Source organism: Chrysochloris asiatica, unplaced genomic scaffold (genome assembly GCF_000296735.1).
Source record: "Chrysochloris asiatica unplaced genomic scaffold, ChrAsi1.0 scaffold00168, whole genome shotgun sequence".
NCBI lineage: Eukaryota > Metazoa > Chordata > Mammalia > Afrosoricida > Chrysochloridae > Chrysochloris > Chrysochloris asiatica.
This window is the reverse complement of record NW_006408686.1, coordinates 2,301,005-2,322,307: the sequence shown is the minus strand read 5'-3', so window position 1 is coordinate 2,322,307 and position 21,303 is coordinate 2,301,005. Positions and strand designations below refer to the sequence as shown.

Below are 21,303 nucleotides of genomic sequence, written 5' to 3'. Positions count from 1 at the left end.
TAACCTCATATGCATGCAAAAGCTGGACACTGTATAAGGAAGACTATAGAAAAATTGATGCTTTTGAGTTATGGTGTTGGAGGAAAATATTGAAAGTGCCATGGGTTGCCAAAAGAACCAAAAGATGTGTATTGGAAGAAGTGCAGCCTGAGTGCTCCTTAGAGGCCAGGATGGCCAAACTTCGTCACTCATGTTTTTGACATATTGTCAAGAGGGACCAGTCACTGGAGAAGGATATGTTTGGTAAGATGGAGGGTCAGAGAAAAAGAGGAAGACCCCCAACAAGATGGATTGGCAAAGTGGCAACATCTGTGGGCTCAAGCGTGGCAGCAATTGTGAAGTTGGCCCAGGATCGGGCCGTGTTTTGTTCTGTTGTGCATAATAGGGTCACTATGAGTTGGTACCAACTCGATGGCACCTAACAACTACAACGAGTTCGAACTGACTAAGACTCCATGGCACACAATGTCTAATGAGCCGTTTTTCATGTGTTTAATGACTGTATTTAATGGAATGTCTATTCATGTCCTGCACTGGACGGCGAACTGAACTACTAAGTTCAAACCTACCAGTTGTTCCTCGGAAACCCGATACAGGGTCGCCGAAGCGACTTCTCGGCACTTTACAATGACCCCTTTCTACTGTTGAGTTGTAGGAGCTCATTATATGTGAGTATTCTAGATAAGAAAACCCTTAAGAGATATCTGATTCTCAAACGGACCCCTCTTAAAATCTCTATTAACTCTCATGTCACATGCCTTTATAACTAATTTCCATTAGCTTTTAATATTTTCAGCACTGTGATGTGCAAAAGTGAAAACGTGAGAAAAACGAATCGCAGGCTAAATCCCATAAACGCCAGACAACTGATTCAAATGAGGCTAATCCTAAAGAAAAAATACAGACTAGCGGGAATTGCCGTCCTACAGAGGATTCTGGGTCGTGTAGTTTAGGTGGTCTCTGTGGTTGGGAGCAATTGCGTTCTGGGAAAGCGCTTCTGTTTTATTTGCTCCGCTAAGGAAAAATAGGTCAGAGTTCTGCAAATTTAGAAGCATTTCAGCTACATGAACACGAGAATTAAGTACCCTATTCCACACAGGAAAATTCTGGGAAATTTATATAGGACATGGGTGTTGGAACCGACACTTCCGCTCTAGGGAGGCGGGGAAGTGGATCGGTTTCCTCTCTGGTGTTCTGGGAAATGTAGTCCAGAAGCTCTGGGTCATCGGAGGCCTTTTCTCTCCCGGAGGTTGAACTCGCGGCCTTGGTACATAACAGACAGGTGAGTGAGCTCCAGGACTGCGCGATCTCCTTAAACTTTCATGACCTGATTGTGCCATTAACGGTGCCTGCCCATGTTGACCTGGACGATAGCCGCACTTAGTGACGGAGGTTCACGCTGAGAGACAGGAGTAGCTGCTTGCTTTCCCCTTCGCGGAGCATCTTGGCTTTTGGGACAGTTCACACGTCCCCGGGTTGTGCAGGGTTTGGGGTCTCCTGGCCTCTCCGCTGTAGGATCTGCTTTGCCATTCTTCCATCCTCCAAACACCCTGCCACTTCCTATCTATGTTGGGTGACAACTTAATCTCTTTGAGCCACAATGTTTTCTGTAAGAAGAGATGGTAGGAATACCTACCTAATACAGTTCTCTTTTACAACAGTGCTGGCAAGTGATGAAGCGTTGTTTACTAATATTGTTATGAGATGCCCATGGAATGGATTCTGACTCTTAGCGACCTTATAGGGCAGGGTAAAATTGCCCCGTAAGCTTTTCGATACTGAAATCTCTTTGACGTGAGTGGCGGGGGATAGGGGTTGGATTTGTATAGCGCTGAAACATGGCATCACCAGGTCGCCTTTGCTAGTGTTAAGTTGATTCTGACGCACACCGACCCTGTCTAGCGCTTCCAAGGAGCAGCTGGTGGGTTTGAACCACCAACCTGAGGTTAGCAGTCCAATGCTTATCCTACAACACTACAACAGGCTTCCCCACTGCTAATACTCTATTATAATATCTGGATCCCTGATAGCTTAGTGAGTTAAGTGTTTGGCTGCTAACTGAAAGGTTCAGCGCGCATTCAAGAAGAGAAAGATAAAACTGTCTGCTGTAAAGGTTTAGTCTCAGAAACCCTAAAGGACAGTTGTACTTTGTTCTATATGGTCTCTGAGTCGGACTTGACTAGATGGCGGCTTTGTTTCAGTATGTTGTTAGGTGCTGTCAACTTGGTTCCAACTCATGGTGACCCTGTATAGGGTTTCCAAGGAGCAACTGGGGGGTTTGAACCAACAGCCAAGCTTGTGGACTAGTGTATTATCCCACAGCACCACACCAGGACTCCTAATAAAAGTATCCCATCCTCCGGAAGTTCCTTGAAGTGCCATTGGCTCTTCAGTCAGGTCCCTCTGGCAAAGGGAACAGTTTCTGGGATTACATCTGACCTTTGTTGCTGTTGTTTTTGAAGTTTGTATTGCGTATTGAGGGAAGGTTTACAGACAAGATCATCAGTTTTACATTCACCAAATCATACGCTTTGTTTCATCTCAGTGATTACAGTCCCCTCCCTGCACCAACCGTTATCCCACTTCCTCCCTGTGGATTCTGTTTCCATTCTACCCACCTTCCCTTCCCTTCCCTTCTCAACTTTGTCCTTAGGTAAATGTTTCCCTTTTGATGTTGAATGATTGACCATTGCATGGTAACCATGCCTTACTAATGTTGTTGTCTTCCCTATATACCTATCTACTGCTTGGCTGAAAACTGGACCATGAGGGTGTGTCCCTTTCCAGACCTGAAGGGTGGTCAAAGACCCTCAGGTATAGGACTTAGCATCAGCCTCTTTTTTTCTGTCTCAGGTTCTTCTAGTCTCTCTCTAGCCAGTAAGCCTGGTCTTTTTTTTTTAAATAATTTTGAGTTTTGTTCCACATTTTCTGCCACCCTATTCTGGACCTTCTAATGTAGTCACTTTCTGAGCAGTTGGTAATGGTAGATGGGCACCATCTAGGTCTTCTGGTCTCAGGACCATGGAGAGTGTTGTTCACATGTTCCACTAGCCCACTGAACTAATTGACTCCAAGCCTCTAAAGTCTTATTACTCTTCTTTCTTCTGTACTTGGAGAGACCAATAGTTGCACCTTAGATGGCTACTCATGAGCTTTTAAGATCCCAGACACTGCTCACCAAAGCAGAATGTAAGATACTGTCCTCGTGGATAATGTTATGCCAGTTGACCATGGTGTCCCTGGCCTGTTTCTTAATAATTACATCGCCTCCAGATGGGATGTCCTCTGTGTTTTTTCACAGACACAGACCCACGGGCCCAGCCTTCTTTCCTTCCCCTCCCCTGACTTCTCAATGAAGGCTATTACAGAGGAGGAGAAGCGAAGGAGATGTGGGCTTCCGGATACAGACTTGGAGTGGAAAAGTAAATGTTTCTGCTCTAAAAGTGTTCAGATATTGTTGAATAAGTGGCAGATCATGTGAGATGTGTACTGGGCAGGAAAATAGTGCTAATTTTTAATTCATATAAATCATTAGAATAATGCTAAGCAATGAGTGCTTAACATCATTCTAACGGCTTTATATAAACTAACACATGTAGCCTTCCTAAGGAAGGAGCCCTGGTAGCATAGTGGGTTATGCCTTGTACTGCTAACCACAAGGCCAGCAGTTCAAATCCATCACCTTCTCTGTGGAAGAAAGATCAGGTTTTCTGCTTGCGTAAAGATTTAGAGCCTTAAGCGGAGGTCCCTGGGACTACCAAGGGAGAAGAGCAGAGAGCAGGACCTTACCCAGAGAAGCAGTAATGCCTGAGATGGAGGCAGAAACAATGGTGTGGAGAGATGGAGCAGCTGGGGACTTTAGGTCCAGAGAGGGAGAGGGGCTGTGTGCTGACGACCGGGGAGCAGGCTTGTAGTGTATATACCCTTTGGTTGGGTGATGATGCATGGAGGGGATTGCAACCATGGCAATGAAATGATATAGAAGAGGATGAATGTAAAACTAATGTTCTCCCATGTAAACTATCACATAATTCACAATGAAACATTTAATAAAAAAGATTTGGAGCCTTGGAAAACCTATACAGGGTCACTGTGAGTCGGAATCAAGACGGCACTTAACAACAATAGCAAGCTGCTTAGAGGCCCAATGAGGTGGCTACCATTTTTACTTCCTTTTTACAAAAGAAATGGAGGCAAAGGCAGCATAAGGTCACACTTTTAGTAAGAATATAATTTGAGTCTGAGGCTTGATATCCTTGGGCCTACAGTTTGTTGTTATGAAGAGCCGTACAGTTGGTTCCAACTCATGAGCTGGTATAGGGTTTTCAAGGCTGTAAATCTTTGTGGAAGCAGAAACCTCTTCGCTCCTGCCCCCTGCGGAGCAGCTGGTGGACTTGAAACGCTGACCTTATGGTTAGCAGTCCATGATTATCCTATAGCACCACTAGGGTTCTCAGAACTACAGTTTAGTAAACCAAAATTAGAACTTGGGTACAAAACAGAAAAACAGCCCCAGACTGTTATTTGGGGCCAGGTTGGGGAGATACATTGTAGAGGATCTTGAACACAAGGGTAATGACTTTGGGGGTTTTCTATATAAATTTTTAAAGTGCTCCCCTTGATTTTGTTTCAAATAATACTTCTAGTTTATATACTGATTTTAGAAGGAATACATGCTAATGGCAGACAAAACAGATGATTATTTTACTAATTACTGCCTTTGCCCTAGAGGTAATGGAAAGTTTCCCAGGAACAACATGTGAAGGGTGTTTTTAAGAACAAGTGAAGGTTCCCCAGAGGAAGCAGTGACCGAAGGGTCTTTTGGACAGAGGGAATGGCCTGAGCCAAGGCATGAGAGGACTTGACAAGCTGTGGACACTCAATCCTAAAAGAGGGACCCTTCTAGATGTGGCCGTCAGACAAGCTGGGCACCTAGAGCCTCACTTTTTCCCCCAAATATCATGAGCGATCATCTCTTCCTGCTAAACAAAGATATTTACTGGGCAAACAAAATAAATGACAAACTGTGGAGGAGTATTTCTCCCAAGAATGGAAAATTACACATTAGCTTTTTTCATATTTGTGGTGTTACTATTGGTGGTGATGCTAGTTTTTATGTCCACGTAACTGTCTGTGCTAAGTTCATTTTGTTTGTGGATTTTCTTTTCATTTTCATTTCTGTTGTGTTAATGTTTACTGAATCTTTCTGATTTTCCTCCTTTTTATTTTGAAGTGAAGGTGTATTAAACTCGAGTTTGTTGTTGTTGTTGTTAAGTGCTGTCAAGTTGATTCCAACCCATAGCAATGCGGTATAGGGCTTCTAAGGAGCAGCTGGTGAGCTTGAACCACCGACCTTGCAGTTCAAACGACTTTGCAGTCTGATGCATTAGCCCACAGCGCCACACCAGTGGTTATGAGTTGGGCTGCTAACCTCGAGGCCTGTCATTTGAAACTACCAGCTGCTCCAAGAGAAAGATGAGGCTTTCTGCCCTCATAAAGATTAACAGCCTCGGGAATCCTATGTAGAGTCGCTGTGAGTGGGAACTAACTCCACGGTACACTACCACCATCACCCTATAATTTATTAATCTACTGAACTTCCTCACCATTTGGGAGTTCTGTATCTACACTATTCCCTCATTTTGCTTTGTAGTTGGCTTTATTATACATTGAGATCTCTGGTTCCCTATTTTTAGTCTTGTATGAGCTCTGGTAGTATAGTGGTTACCAATCAGGCTGCGAACCTTAAGATCAGCAGTTCAAAACTACCAGCTGTTCCGCAGGAGAAAGATGAGGTGTTCTGCTCCCGTAAAGATTTACAGCCTCGGAAACCCTGTACAGGGTCATTATGAGTCAGAATCAACTGCACAGCATATAACCACCACCACCTTACTCCTTACAACAGTCCTCTAAGCTGGGCATTGTTAATCTCCCCAGTTTACAGGTACAATAGTTGAGGCACAAAAATACTAATAAGTTCACCAAATTTTGCAGCTAATAAATAGCAGTGTCAAGACACGAACCTAGGCATTTTGGACCCAGAAATTGCTCTCTTAACCTGCATGTTTTATTCTCGATTTCCACCCTCCCTAGATTCAGAATCATGCCCTGAGAGCTTCAGGGAGGATGTGTGATAGGGCTACAGTGTGTGGGTGGGCAGGACATTCAGTGCACAGGGGCTCTTACTAGGCGTGTAAATGGAATCTGGGGTCCAGTCCATGCTCTGCTCATCACCCCAAATGTAGGTGCAACCACACACAGAAAGGAGTTTTATGGGTTAGTGACATCCTCCACCTGCTTCTCATGGCTTGTTCCTCTTTCCCTAGTTCCATAGTGCCAAGGTTCTACCCTTCCCCAGAAGGAAGAGGACAAAATGACCAAGTTCAAGGTGAGTTGGACTGACCTTTCTAAGTGTTTGAACTGTCATCTTATTTCTCAAATATATTTTTTAAAGACCCAACCCAACTGCCCTTGTGTTGCTCCTGACTCATAGTTATCCCATTGGACAGAATAGAAGTGTTCTTTAGGGTTCACAAGGCTGTAAATCATTCTGTGGGGACAGACAGCGTCCTCTTTCTCCAGTAAAGTGGCTGGTGGGTTTGAACTACGTACGGCCTTTGCAGTTAACAGCCCACTCTGCCATCAGGATGTCTTTTCAAAGGCAGCGGTGGTTGTTAATTGTCATTGTGTCAGTTCTGACTCATAGCAATCATGTATAGGGTTTTCAAGGAACAGCTACTTGTGGTTAGCAGTCCAGTGCTTATCCTATAGCACCACACCAGGTCTGTTTCTCAAAGGTTGTTGTTGTTGTTAATTGCGGTCTAGTCGTTTCCGACTGATAGATGTAATCCATACCGAAGGCTGTGCTCTTTGATCTTCATCAGTAAATATTTTAAGTCCTCTGCACTTTCAGCAAGCAAAATTTACTCACTATTAAATCATAAGAATCTGATCCCCATTTCATTTCACCAGACCCGTTTAGACAAGATGAAAACTGTTCAGTGGGGACTCTACCTTCCCCTGCACTCTGAAAATACACTCCTTCATGAAAACTTGTAAGCCAGTCACTTAGTGCCTTCATCACCCCCTCATTTTAGGCAGCCAGTTTCTAAGTTGCCCGTCCTTATCTACCCTGTATACAGAGGTTACTATTTGTTCTTAACGTTTTTTATTTATTTATTTAGAAACCAACCTATTACTTCACACAATAGTTGTCAGGAGACACTCTTACAATGATGTTTATTGCTCTGGTGGACTTGTATTTTGTTTTGAAATTCTAGTTATCTTCTGTAAGTGTGGGGTCACTGCATTTTCTGGATCTTAAGGTGTTTTTTTTTTTTATTCAATATTTATACACAGTGCTTCAAAATTACAAGTTTGGTCCTAGAATGTTCTGATTGCTTTATTGGGAAAAGAGAAAAAAGGGAAAAAGAATAGAGGAAAGATAAAATTTTGAAATTATATATTGTTAGTAAGTGTTGTCAAGGTGGTTCTGGCTCATAACAAGCCTGCATAGGATTTCCAAAGCACTAAATCTTTGAGGGAGCAGAAAGCCCTATCTTTCTCCCACAATGCAATTTGTGGGTGGGAGCCACTGACCTGTGGATATCCTACAAAGACACAGAAGTATACAAAAAATAAGTATTTTATGTGGCTATTTTAGTAATTGTGGTACTGTGGGTAAATGCACTGCACTGCAAAAGTAGGTTTGAACCTCAAAGTCAGCAATTCAAGCTCATCAGTCATTCCTCAGAACCCTATACAGGGTCACTATGGGTCAGAACCGACTTGACTTCACTTAAGAATCCTGGTGTGGTGCTGTGGCTTAATGTGCTGAACTGCAAGGTCGGTGGTTCACGCTCACCAGCCACTCCTTGGAAACCCCATACAGGATTGCTATGCGTCAGAACCGACTCGATGGCACTTAACAACAACAACAACATCTTACAAATTAAAGACAAGTTCAAGTTGAGCTTGAGTAGCTTTGACAGAACCCTTTTAACTTTTACTGTGATTTGGGTGAATGTCTATGAAGCACATTGATTTTCCATTAAAGAATTCGTGCACATTTTGATTTGTGACATTAATTGCCGTCCCACTGTGTAACAGCACTCTTCCCACTTCCTCTGTACCATTTCCGTTCATCCTTCTTTCTTATCCCTTCCTGCCTTCTGAGCTTCACCTCCAGGCAAATGCTGCCCTTTTGATCTCGTATAGTTGGTTTTTCTAAGGAGTAGGTACCTCCCTGGTGTTATTGTTCCTGTTATAGGCATGTTGTGTGGCTGAAAGTTGAGCCACTGGTTCTAGGCCTGAAGGATGTCTGAGGAACTGTAGTTTCAGGACTTCCACCAGGCGCTATCAGACCAGGAAGCCTGGCCTTTGGTATGATTTTGAATTTTGATTTACATTTTTCTCCTCCTCTATCCAAGGCCTCCTGATCTGATCCTTCCCATAGCAGTCAGCAGTGATAGTCAGGCACCATTGAGCTCTGCTCTCGGGGCTGTGGAGGTTCAGCCTTTCAGGATCCGCTCATCCTTTCAGGGTCCGCTCATCCTTTCAGGGTCCGCTCATCTTTTCATGGTTTGGTCATCCTTTGGACTCATTATTTCCGTGTATCCGTGATTTTCTTCAATCTCTGCCCAGCACAAGGAGAAACCAACGGTTGTACCTCCCATGGCTGCTTACAAGCTTTTAAGCCTCCAGCTACTACTCATCAAAGTCGGATGTGGAGCATAGTGGATCCAGGTCATGTCAGGTGACCTTGTCTCTTGATATCCTTAATGTTTCAGGAGCTCCACATTCGGAGAAATTGTTTTTGATATGTGGGACATCAGGTATTTTGTACGTAAAATATTCAAATATGGTGTGACGCAACAAAGTCTAACTACTGCTTCACACAATAAAAGTATTAGATATTTTCACACAAGAAAGCTGGATTCATTCATTCTTTTTTTATGCTTTTTGTTTTTATTTAAATCAAGATATGTTTAAATAAAAAGATTAGGTTTAGGGTTAGAATTTAGGGATATGGTTAATGTCAGGATTGTTTTGTTGTTATTAAATGCCGTTGAGTCGATTCCAACCCATAGTGACCCTGAATAGGGTTTCCAAGGAGCAGCTGGTGAGCTTGAACCACCAACCTTGCAGTTCAAACGACTTTGCAGTCTGACGCATTAACCCACAGCACCACACCGGGGCTCCTAATGTCAGGATTGTTGTTGTTGTTGTTGTTGTTATGTGCTGTGGAGTCGGTTCCAACTCATAGCAACACTGCATAGTATGGCAACAGTAATTATAAATACAATTTCATCATAAAGTTTTCCCAAGTGCTTGACTCAGGCAAGAAAGTAACCCATGATGAATTCTAGTTTGACACACTGAGTTCATGCCTATGCATACTTGGGTCATGCTCTGTGTTTCATTTACTGAATGGATATTCACACATTGATTTATTCAGGAGTCCTGGTGGCACGGTGGTCAAAGTGCTCAGCTGCTCACTGAAAGGTTGGTGGTTCAAATCCACCATCTACTGCACAGAAGAAAGATGTGGCAATCGACTTCTGTAAAGATTACTGCCAGGAAGGCCTACCTTATGAGGCAGTTCTGCTCTTGTCACATCGGGTCACTAGGAGTCAAAAATCGTCTTGATGGCACACAGCAACAACATATTAATGTATTTCATCAAAGCAGTACTGTACTTAATTGATAAGAGGACTTGCCAGATACTCTTCTCCCCTTTCTGCCTTTAGTGCTCAGACCAACCTTATGAGGAAGTACTTGGCCTCATTTGCATTTTAATTATAAATAAATAAACAGGATTTAAACTTTCAGAAGACTACTGAAGTCTACACAGGAAACCACACCATACCAACTGAATCAAAAACACTTCTAGGATTTTTATCTCTCTAAAAAGAGAAAGAATTCTCCAGTCAAGGAATTGGTGGTGGTGGCTGTGTGCCATCAAGTCAATGCCAACTCAGACTGACACTGTGAGTGACCCTGTATAGGGTTTGCAATGCTAGAAATCTTTCTGGGAGATGAAAGCCTCATCTTTCTCCCATGGAACAACCGATAGATTCGAACTGCTGAGCTTGCAGTTAGCAAACCAGCTCGTAATTCACTATGCTACCAAGGAACTTAGCCCAAAATAAAACAAAATTCCTTTCCACTGGACCAATAAACATTTTTATCAACGGAGAAAAGACTGATGTTGTCAAGGACTTCATTCTTCTTGGATCAACTATCAACACTCACTGAAGCAGCAGTCAAGAGATCAGACGACTTATTGCATTAGGCAAATCTGCTGCACAAAACCTTTTTAAACTGTTGAAGAGCAAAGATGTCAGCTTTGAGGACTAAGGTGTGCCTGACCCAAGCCATGGTATTTTCAATAACCTCATATGCATGTAAAAGCTGGACAGTGAAGGAAGACCATAGAAGAATTGATGCTTTTGAGTTATGGTGTTGAAGGAGAATATTGAAAGTGCCATGGGCTGCCAAAAGAACCAACAGATCGTGTTGGAAGAAGTGCAGCCAGAGTGCTCCTTGGAGGCCAGGATGGCCAAACCTTGTCTCTCATACTTTGGACATATTGTTAGGAGGGACCAGTCGCTGGAGAAGGATATCATGTTTGTAAAGGTGAAGGGTTAGAGAAAAAGAGGAAGACCCCCAATGAGATGGAATGGCAAAGTGGCAAGCAGTGGGCTCAAGCGTGTAACAATTGTGAGGTTAGCCCAGGACTGGGCAGAGTTTCGTTCTTCTGTGCACAGGGTCGCTATGAGTCGGTACCGACGGCACCTAACAACAAGTACCTAGCATGTGGCGACCTATCATATCATTGTTGTCATTAACATAGTGACCCTGTATCTGGTTTCCAGGAAGCAGCTGGCGGGTTCAGACTGCTGACCTTGTGGTTTGCAGTCGGTGCTGATCCACAACGTCACACCAGAAGTTCTAGGATGTCTGGTGGGTAGGAAAACTCTGCTGGTATTCGTCTCCTGCCTGGTTCACTATTCACTTACGCTTTCGCTATTGCTCAGTTGTTGTCACGTGCCATAGAGTCTGTTTTAACTCTTAGTGACCCTGTATAGGGTTTTCAAGGAGCAGCTGGTAAGCTCAAACCACCGACCTTGCAGTTCAAACCAAGCTTGAAGTCCAGCGCATTAACCCGTAGTGCCATACCTGGACTCCATTGCTCGGTTAGGGTACCTGAATATGGTACCTGAATGTATAGGATTCCCGGGATAAACACAGTTTTGATGTGGAAATGTGAACCAACACTGTAACAATGATTGTGAATTGTAGGTGATTTTCCCTCAACTCCAGGGAATAGTTAGTCACGTCTTGTTAAGTGTTGTCCAGTAGATTCCAACTCATAGTGACCCTGTATCGAGTTTCTGAGGAGCAGTTGGTGAGTTTGAACTACTGACCTTGTGAATCAAACCTAATTTAAGATTCAGTGCTTATCTTACAATGCCACACCTGGACTCCTAACCATGTCTAGAGGCATTATTTTTGGAGTCCAAGTGTGGCGCTGCAGGATAAGTACTGTACTTACAACCACAAGGTCAGCAGTTCAAACCCACCATCCGCACCTCAGAAACCCAATTACATAGCTGTTATGAATCCGAACTGACTTGATGACACTTAAGAAAATGCTATAGTGGGTAGAAGTTAAGGAGGCTAATAAACATCCCATTATTGCACCGGGCAGCACCCCACAACAAGGAATGATCAAACCCAAAATGGCAATAGTGCTGAGACTAAAAAACCCTGCTCTCCATAAAGCTACACAAGAAAAGCAAAATGTGGGAGAAAAGATTTTCTTTAAGGTGAGTCTTAGAGATTCATAAGGAAAAATCCCAATTAGAGGACATTTAAAAGCAAGATGGTGGGTCGTAGTTGAGCACAATGAATTTACAGCCCAGGTTCCTGAGGCTGTAAATCTTTACTGGAGCAGAAAGCCTCATCTTTCTCTCTCAGAGCTGCTGCTGCTGGACTCAAACTTCTGACCTTGTGGTTAGCAGCCTAATGCGTAACCCACTATGCCACCAGGACTCCTTAAGAGGAAGGGGAGTTGTTGTTAAATGCTATCTTCTCAGTTCCGGCTCATAGCTCATGGCAAGATAGAGTTTCTGAGGAATGGCTGGTGGGTTTGAACTGCCAACCTTGAGGTCCAAACAGACCTTGTGGTCCAGGTCCACCACATTATCCTGCAGTGCCATACCAGGACCCCTAAGAGGCAAGGTTCTTGTTGTTGGTCTTAAGTACTGTTGAGTTGATTCCCACTCATAGCAATCCTGTATAGTGTTTCCGAGGAGCAGTTGGTGAGCTTGAACCATCCACCTTGTGGTTGGCAGTACAGTGCTAATCCTGCTGGACCTTTGTTATAAGTTGCAGGTGTCTTTGATGTTGCAGGAAGCGGTGACATTCAAGGATGTGGCTGTGGTCTTCAGTGAGGAGGAGCTGAGGCTGCTGGACTCTGCCCAGAGGACGCTGTACCGAGACGTGATGCTGGAGACCTTCCGGAACCTGCTCTCCGTGGGTGAGGATAGGAGCCCTCTAACTGTGAGACATCAACTGTTCAAGGATTGGGAGCTCTTGACGTCGTTTCTTTCTTTCCAGTTTTCTAATTAGCAGGAGACACACAGGTGGTATTTTCCTAGTCCTTTTTCCCTCCATATTGTTGTTTTTGTTAAGTGCTGCTGAGTTGGTTCGAACTCATAGCGACCTTGTGCACAACAGAAGGAAACACTACCCGGTCCTGCGTCATCCTGACAATCATTGCTGTGTTTGGGCCTGTTGCAGCCTCTGTGTCAATCCAGTCTTGTTGAGGGGCTTCCTGTTTTTAACGGAACGTATCCTTTCCCAGGCTGATATTGCAAGCTGCCATCAACTCGTCCCTCAACTTACCACCATCCTGTGCACAAGGGAACGAGACGCCCCACATTATCCTGCACCATTCCCGGTGATCAGTTACAGATTGACCGTTGTGAATTGTCATTGGTTGATTGTTCAGAACTACAGCCCGAAGTTTTTCTTCCTACTTTGTCTTAGCCTGGAAGCTCCACTGAAACCTATTCCGTATCTTAGCAACACACAAGGCCCCATGAGAGATGGGTGGTGGTGTCTATACATGAGGTACATTGGCCAGGGCTCAAACAGGAGTCTCATGCTTCATCTGTGAACATTCTACAACCGAACCATCAATGCCTCATTTCTCTCCCTGATAAATAAAGGTTATGTTTTGTAAAGAAACTATAAATGGGCAGTATGTCCGCTATACATTGTCTTTCCTCAAGCTGTAGTTGTTGGTGTTAAGTGCCATTGAGTTAGTTCCAACTAATAGCAACCCTGTGTAGGATTTCCAAGGAGCAGCTGGTAGGTTTGAACCGCTGACCTTGCGTTTATCCTACAGCATTACACCAAGACCCCCCTCAAACTGTTAAGTGCTGTCAATTCCAACTCATAGCGACCCTGTGTAGGGTTTCCGAGGAGTGGCTGGTGAGTTTGAACCACCAACTTTGCTATTCAAACCAATCTTGCAGTCCAGTGCTTATCTTGCAGCGCCACACCAGGACTCCCTGAAAACTAGTTGTCCCCAACTACCCTGTCCTGTACCTTCTTCACAATTGTTCCGTTTGAGCCCACTGCTACCGCCACTGTGCCAATCCATCTCCTTAGGGCTCTTCCTCTTTTTGGCTAATCCTCCAAGCATGATGTCCTTCTCCAGGGACTGGTCCCTCCTGATAACGTGTCTGAAGTGTGAGAGGTGAAGTCTCACCATCCTGGTTTCTAAGGAACATTCTGGCTGTACTTCTTCTAATGCAGATTTGTTTGTTCCTCTGGAAGTCCATAATATTCTCTTCCAGCACCATAACTCAAATCCATCAATTCTTCTACAGTCTTCCTTATTCCCTGTCCAACTTTCAGATGTATTTAAGGTGATTGAAAATACCATGGCGTGGGTCTGGTGCACCTTAGTCCTCAAACTGATATCATTGCTCTTGAATACTTTAGAGAGAGCTTTTGCACAGATTGGTCTAATGCAGTAAGTTCTTTGCTTTCTTGACTGCTGATTCCTTGAGTGATGATTGTGGATCCAAGTAAAATGAAGTCTCAGTTAGTGGATCATAAAATACTTCTAGCAAATTGTCCCCACATTTTCTATTAAAATGAAAAGGGATGGAAAATATCAGTGCTCTTGGCTACAACAGCATAGTACAGCAAAAACTATCAATAAAGAACAGCATGAGACACAGTGGAGCGAAAATAAATGGTTTTTTTTTTTTTTCAGTCACTAACACTTTTGTTGTCATGTCCTGGGTCTTTACATAAAATGTCTTTTCGCCAATGGATCATGATGAAAACTTTGGGGAACATTAATTTTGATGTCCAGAATACAATGCAATAGGAGCCACAAATTTTAGTCATTCTTACCTCCAATATGTATTCCTGGTGTGGCGCTGCAGGTTAATGCATTGGACCACAAGGTCAGTTGGAACTGCAGAGTCAGCGGTTCAAGCTCACCAGCCACTCCTTGGGAACTATACAGGGTGGCTGAGTTGAAACTGACTGGATTGCACTTAATAATTACAACAGCAGCACTTCTGATATGACTCTTGGTGTGGCGCTGTAGGATAAGCACTGGACTGCTAACCACAAAGTTGACAGTTCAGTCCCACCAGCCACTCCTCAGAAGCCCTACACGGACGGGGTGGTTATGAGTCAGAGCTGACTCGATGGCAGGGTCACTATGAGTCGGAACTGACTCCATGGTACTTAACAACAACAACAACAACCTCCAATATATTCATTTTAAACACATTGTCCTTGCCTTTTCACAGAGCATCAGTCCTTCATGCCAGATGTAATTCCTTTATTAGAGAGAGAAGAGAAACTTTGGGTGATGAAGCCAGCAGCCCAAAGACGTAAGTCTACAGGTGAGAGCCATGTGACTGCAAAACTGTCTTGTTTCTTAGCACCCCCAGGACCACCGTGGTGCTGGTCTTGGCCTCGGTTTGCTTGAGCTTTCAGACTGCTCTCCTTCCTCTCCATTGTATTTTCACTGTTCTCCACTCAGGGATTCTTTGGAAGTCGTAGGTCTTGACATTCTTCTGCTCAAAATTTCCTCTTTGACTCAGAGTAAAATGCCAGTTACAGGTAGTTCTCCAATTAACAGCAGGTTCCATTCCTGACTCCATTGTACCTCTGTTCTGACGGAAGCGTCAAAAATCTCTTTGAAGCATTTATTATGATTACTGTAGGCAGGACATCCCAGAATGAGGACATCAGCAAACTGTGTGCCACAACATGTATATAGTGCGTAGTACTCATGATACGACATGCGGAAGTACAGTTCCTCATAACTCAAATATGTCGTGTATCAAAGGCTACCTTGTTGTTAAGTGCCTTTGAGTCAGTTCCAACTCGTAGCAACCCTGTATAGGCTTTCCAAGGAGTGGCTGGGGGCTCTGAACCACTGACCTTGTGGTTAATGTTGTTGTTAATACCATGGAGTCAGTTCCGACTCATAGTGCCCCTGCACAGGGTTTCTGAGGCTGTAAATCTTTACGGGAGCAGAAAGGCTTATTTTTCTCCCGCGGACCGGCTGGTAGTTTTGGACTGCTGACCCTGAGGTTAGCAGCCCGATTTGTAACCACTACGCTACCAGAGTAGTCCAATGTTTATCCTCCAACGCCACACCAGTGACTTTTAATGTCCCAAGTGGTCTGCCCCTCCCTCTTTCCAACCCTGTATAATCATGGCTTGGAGTCCTAGTGTGGCGTAGTGGGTTAATGTGCTGGACTGCAAAGTCAGTATGAACTGCAAGGTCATCAGTCCAAGCTCACCAGCTGTTCCTCAGAACCCCTATATAGGGTCACTGTGAGTCGGAACTGACCTTAACAACAACAACAACAAGTAATCATGACTTAGCACTTTCTCCCTGGTCAGCCTGTCCCATCCACACTTGCCTTTTTGCTATGCCAAGGATGCTTCTGCCTCATCTCCTTGATCTCTTCTCTCTCTAGAATGTTCTTTCTCCTCTTGGCCCTTCCCTTCGTTTATTAGGCTTCTTAGAAGTAACATCAGAGGAAAGACCTTCCATGACGACTCCATATTACCTTCCTGTTCCTTCGTTCTATTTTCCCGTGTCTTAGTTTTCTAGTTCTGCTACAACAGAAATTAAAGTAGATTGCTTTTAACAAACAAATTTATTCTCTCAAAGTTCAGGAGGCTAGAACTCTGAACTCTGGGAAGAGTCCTTGCCTCCTTTCGGCACCTGTAGGCCCAGCTTTCCTTGGAGTTCTCTGTGACATCAATCTTTGCCTGGATCCCGGAGCTTCACAGAGCAGGGACCCCAGATCCAAAGGACACTCATTCCTGGCTCTCTATTTCCGTGGTAATTGTTGTTGTTAAGTGCCGTCGAGTCGGTTCCGACCCATAGCAAACAGGTTCCGATGTTGTAAATCTTTACGAGAGCAGAACGCCTCTTCTTTCCTCCCACGGAGCAGCTGGTAGTTTCGAACTGCTGGGGTTAATGTTTGCAGCCCGATTCATAACCACTATGCTACCAGAAGTTCTTTCTTTGCTCACTCCCTGCTCCTTTTATCACCCATAAAATGAAAGGTGTTGTAGGCCACACCCTTGGGAAACTCCCATCAGCGTTGTGATAGGATTAAAAATTGTGTAGCCCCGCCTTCATCCTCTTATTAGTTCATCACATTAGATTACATCATGGGGAATCATCATGTATCTCACTGCCATACTACATCATGACATCGCTGTCAAATCATTGAGAATCATGACCCAGCCAAGTTGACACATCTTTTGGAGGGACATAACTCAGTCTCTTGAACTTACTGCCTTATTTTGTGTCGCAGCACTGCTCAGTGCTTATCATTATTAGCATGTGATTTTGTTGATTTGTACATCTCGCAGCATTCCTACTGGAGTGTAATCTCTGGAAATTTCTATGTGTTTTATTTACTGCTGTGACTTCAGTCTATACAAAAGACCTGGCAGAGTACAGGTATACGAAAAATATGAGGCTTCTAAAAGTTCACTTAAAATTGAATTAAAAGAGCATAGCATTTTCCCATGAATTTTTTTTGAAGTCCCCTGGCATTTAGTGAATGGATAAATGAGTGGGTTCATGGCTTTCCATTAGCCACAGAGGTACCTAAAGTGTGGTAAACAAAACCGTGTGGCAAAGGGAGAGTCCACACAGTTGGTTTTGGTTTTGTTTTTCCGAATGAATGTCTTTACAGAAGCAGACTGTCATATCGTTCTCCCATAGAGCCTCGAGTGGGTTCAAACCACTGACCTTGCTGTTAGCTGTCAAGCGCTTAGCTACTGCATCACCAGGGCTCCTTCAATTTATTAGGAACTTTTGCATATATGTAAATATGTGTTCATTTTTGTGATATCTCACAAATGTTTTAGCTTTGCAGTTATAGCAAAATTGAATATCATTTTCTCCTGGGCCTTTCCTGCAGTCTAAGGTGGCAAGTCTTATTAGCTTGGGGAAGAACTGCATTTTATTTTATTTCATTTACTTTGAAAATTTTTATTGTGAATGAGTGAAGGTTTACAGAGAAGATCACCAGCTTTACAGTCAACAAACCATACACTTTGTTGCATCTCAATGATTTACAATCCCCTCCATGGAACAACAGTTACCCCTCTTCCTCCCTGTGGCTCTTGGTTCCACCCCATCCTCCTTTGGTATCCCTTCACAACTTTGCCCTTAAGTTTGACAAGAAGGAAAAGTACCAAACCATTAAGTTGTGTACAGCTTTCCCTGGAAATGTCCGTCCCCTGGACAAAAGTGAAAAACCTCCAGGGTAGGAAACTAGGACAAAGGTAACGCCTTCAGGTTCAGAAAAGAATCTCTCAAACTGTTCATCTAAAGAAGGCACGCCTTTCACCACAGGACTTGAACGTATGTTTTAGGGAGGCACAAATCAACCCATTACAGAAGTCAAACTGAGATTCATGGGTTCATTCAGCATAAACACTTACTATGTGTCAAGCAGTGTTCTGGAAGTTGTGTTAAAGCAGTGAACAACATAAAATGCTAAGTCTTCATGAATGTTGCATTCTAATCAGAGAAAATGTTGCATTCTAAAAGTCTGTGGAAAAATTCCGTTATCTTTCAATACCATTTTCCACAAACCTTTTTGAAGGCTCCTGGCATATAGTATATCAGATGTTGGTGTGTGCTATGTAAAAAGGAAACAGGGTAAGACGGGCAGAGATTGCCAGGGTTGTACATGGGGGAAATTTATTATTTGTTACTGGTTGGTAAAAGAGACCTATCTTTCATTTGAAGAGAGAGCTAAAAGGAAGTAAGAAGCAAATTATGTGACTAATTGGTGAAAGAGTTCCAGAAGGAACATAATTCTACTGTGGTTGTTGTTATGTGCCGCAGAGTCGGTTCCAACTCATAGCGACCCTGCACAGGGTTTCCGAGGCTGTAAATCTTTACAGGAGCAGAAAGCCTCATCTTTCTCCCGCGGAACAGCTGATAGTTTCAAACTGCTGACCCTGAGGTTCACAGTCCGATTCACAACCACTACGCTACCAGAGCTCCTTTGTTGTTGAGTGCCATAGAATCGGTTCCCACTCAGCGATCCTTACGGGATTTCTGAGGAGCGGCTGGTGAGTTTGAACCGCCAACCTTGCCGTTCAAACCAACCTTGCAGTCCAGCATATAAACCCATTTCCTCCTGACAAGTTCTTTCTACATTATACAAGATTAGCTTCAAATGTCTCACTTATTTTTTTCTGGAGGCTACAAAGACTTTAATTACTGTATTCCTGTAAAGCCCTCCCCCCAGCTGTCCTCACGGCAGATATTTCCCAGCAGAAGGTGAAGGACCACACTGTCTGCTCACACTATTAACTTTAGACACATAGGTATAAGGTGTTTTTCCCCAAGCATGCCATTCCAAACAGTCTGGTCTAAACATTGAAACAGATTTCCAGTAAGGCAGAGGTTTTCAACATTGTCAAGGGACATCTTTGGGTAACCAGCCTATAAGGATTTGCCTAGACTTTTCGAGGAGCAGAGTCACTTTGTTCAGATGTGTATGCAATAGGCGGAATTATGTAGAAGGTGTGTATCAGATACCTGCTGCAGCAAAGGAAAAGGAGGTTTACAGGTTCAATTTCTTCCTTATAAAGGTTCCCTAGGAAGTATTTTGATTGCCTTGCAGGCACCAAATTTCCACCTTGTAGCTCGCTTATGAACTTTAGTATGATTCTGGATGGGTCTCAGTATTGTCTAGTGGACAGGAGCCCAGTGGACCACCTGCTGGTTTCTGGAGGCACATAGATCAGATAACATGACCCATCATGAAGATAAAGAAACCCTCAACCACCTGCTGCTTTAATAAAATCATAGCCTATAGGCCTCCTGGTATGGCGCTGGGGGCTAATGCGTTAGATTGCAAAGTCGTTTGAACTGCAGGGTCAGTGGTTCAAGCTCACCAGCTGCTCCTAGGAAACCCTACACAGGGTCGCTATGGGTCGGAATCGACTCGAAGGCACTAACAACAACAACAATAGGCCTCCTGAGTTGAAAATCTTGAAATCTCTAAAAGGAGCATTCACTTAACCACATATCTGAATTCCCTTTATTCTTTTAGGAGGCAAGAATTTAAATGAGATGGAAACTCTTCAAGATGTAGGATTAAGGTGCCTATCACCTGAACAGTTTTTCTGCCCACAAACCTGGCAACAAGTGATGAGGGCATTAACCTGCAGTCAAGATTCTATGGTAAATCTTCAAAGAACGATTTCTCAGTTGCAGAAACAAAGTAAAGATGAGATGTTTGGTAAAGGTTTTAACCCGAAGTCACATCTTCAAGTTTATCAGAGTGCCCACATTAAAGGAAAACCCTTGGTAGAGGAGGAATGTGGGAAAACTTTGGCTTGGAATTCTCATCTTCACCTTACCCAGAGGATCCATGCAAGACAGAAGCTATATAAATGTGAACAGTGTGATGACATCTTTCGTCAGTTATCAAGTCTTCAAGACCATCAGAGAATCCATAGTGGAGAGAAGTCATACAAGCATGATGCATCGTGTAAGGACTTCAATCAGAGGTTATACCTTCAGCCTCATCAGAGAGTCCACACTGGAGAGAATCCAGACAAATATGAGGAGTGTGGTAGGAACATCAGGAAAAACGTGCATTATCAACTTTACCTGACAGCCCACCCAGGAGAGAAACCCTACAGATGTGATGAGTGTGATACAGGCTTCAGTCAGAGTTCATATCTCCAAGTGCATCAAAGAATTCACACCACCAAGAAACCCTATAAATGTGACGAGTGTGGCAAGGGCTTCAGTTGGCGTTCACGACTGCAGGCTCACCAACGAATCCACACTGGAGAAAAACCGTACAAGTGTGAGGCGTGTGGGAAGGGCTTTAGTTACAGTTCACACCTTAACATTCATTGTAGAATCCACACCGGAGAGAAGCCCTACAAGTGTGAGGAGTGTGGGAAGGGCTTCAGCGTGGGTTCACACCTTCAAGCCCATCAGATCAGCCACACTGGGGAGAAACCGTACAAGTGTGAGGAGTGTGGGAAGGGCTTCTGTCGGGCCTCAAATCTTCTGGACCATCAGAGAGGTCACACTGGAGAGAAACCCTATCAGTGTGATGCATGTGGTAAAGGCTTTAGTCGTAGTTCTGATTTTAACATTCATTTCAGAGTTCACACAGGAGAAAAGCCCTACAAATGTGAGGAGTGTGGTAAAGGCTTCAGTCAAGCCTCAAACCTGCTGGCCCATCAAAGAGGCCACACTGGAGAGAAACCCTACAAATGTGGTACGTGTGGAAAAGGCTTCAGTCGTAGTTCAGACCTGAATGTTCATTGTAGAATCCACACAGGAGAGAAACCCTATAAATGTGAAAAGTGTGGGAAGGCCTTCAGTCAGTTCTCAAGTCTCCAAGTCCATCAGAGAGTCCACACTGGAGAGAAACCATATCAGTGTGCAGAGTGTGGGAAGGGCTTCAGTGTAGGTTCACAGCTTCAAGCCCATCAAAGATGCCACACTGGAGAAAAGCCCTATCAGTGTGAGGAGTGTGGGAAAGGCTTCTGTCGAGCCTCAAATTTTCTGGCTCATCGTGGAGTACACACTGGAGAGAAACCGTACCGATGTGATGTGTGTGGCAAACGCTTCAGACAGAGATCATACCTTCAAGCCCATCAGAGGGTCCACACTGGAGAGAAACCGTACAAGTGTGAGGAGTGTGGGAAAGTCTTCAGCTGGAGTTCGTACCTTCAAGC

General features: G+C 43.9%; 2 protein-coding genes across 2 annotated transcripts in view; one reads left to right on the top strand and one right to left on the bottom strand.

Annotated features, from left to right (window-relative positions):
- ZNF404 (zinc finger protein 404) overlaps positions 1-6,220 on the bottom strand; it is a 14,817-nt gene extending 8,597 nt beyond the window's left edge. Inside the window, 1 exon segment of the mRNA XM_006878230.1 lies at positions 6,187-6,220. Within this exon segment, the coding sequence (XP_006878292.1) occupies positions 6,187-6,220 (34 nt within the window).
- A 135-nt stretch (positions 6,221-6,355) lies between these two features.
- ZNF45 (zinc finger protein 45) overlaps positions 6,356-21,303 on the top strand; it is a 24,095-nt gene continuing 9,147 nt past the window's right edge. Inside the window, exons 1-5 of the mRNA XM_006871499.1 lie at positions 6,356-6,388; positions 12,418-12,544; positions 19,653-19,747; positions 20,126-20,642; positions 20,811-21,303. Coding sequence (XP_006871561.1) covers positions 6,374-6,388; positions 12,418-12,544; positions 19,653-19,747; positions 20,126-20,642; positions 20,811-21,303 — 1,247 coding nt within the window. The 5' untranslated portion in view covers positions 6,356-6,373. The remainder of the gene's footprint in view (positions 6,389-12,417; positions 12,545-19,652; positions 19,748-20,125; positions 20,643-20,810) is intronic.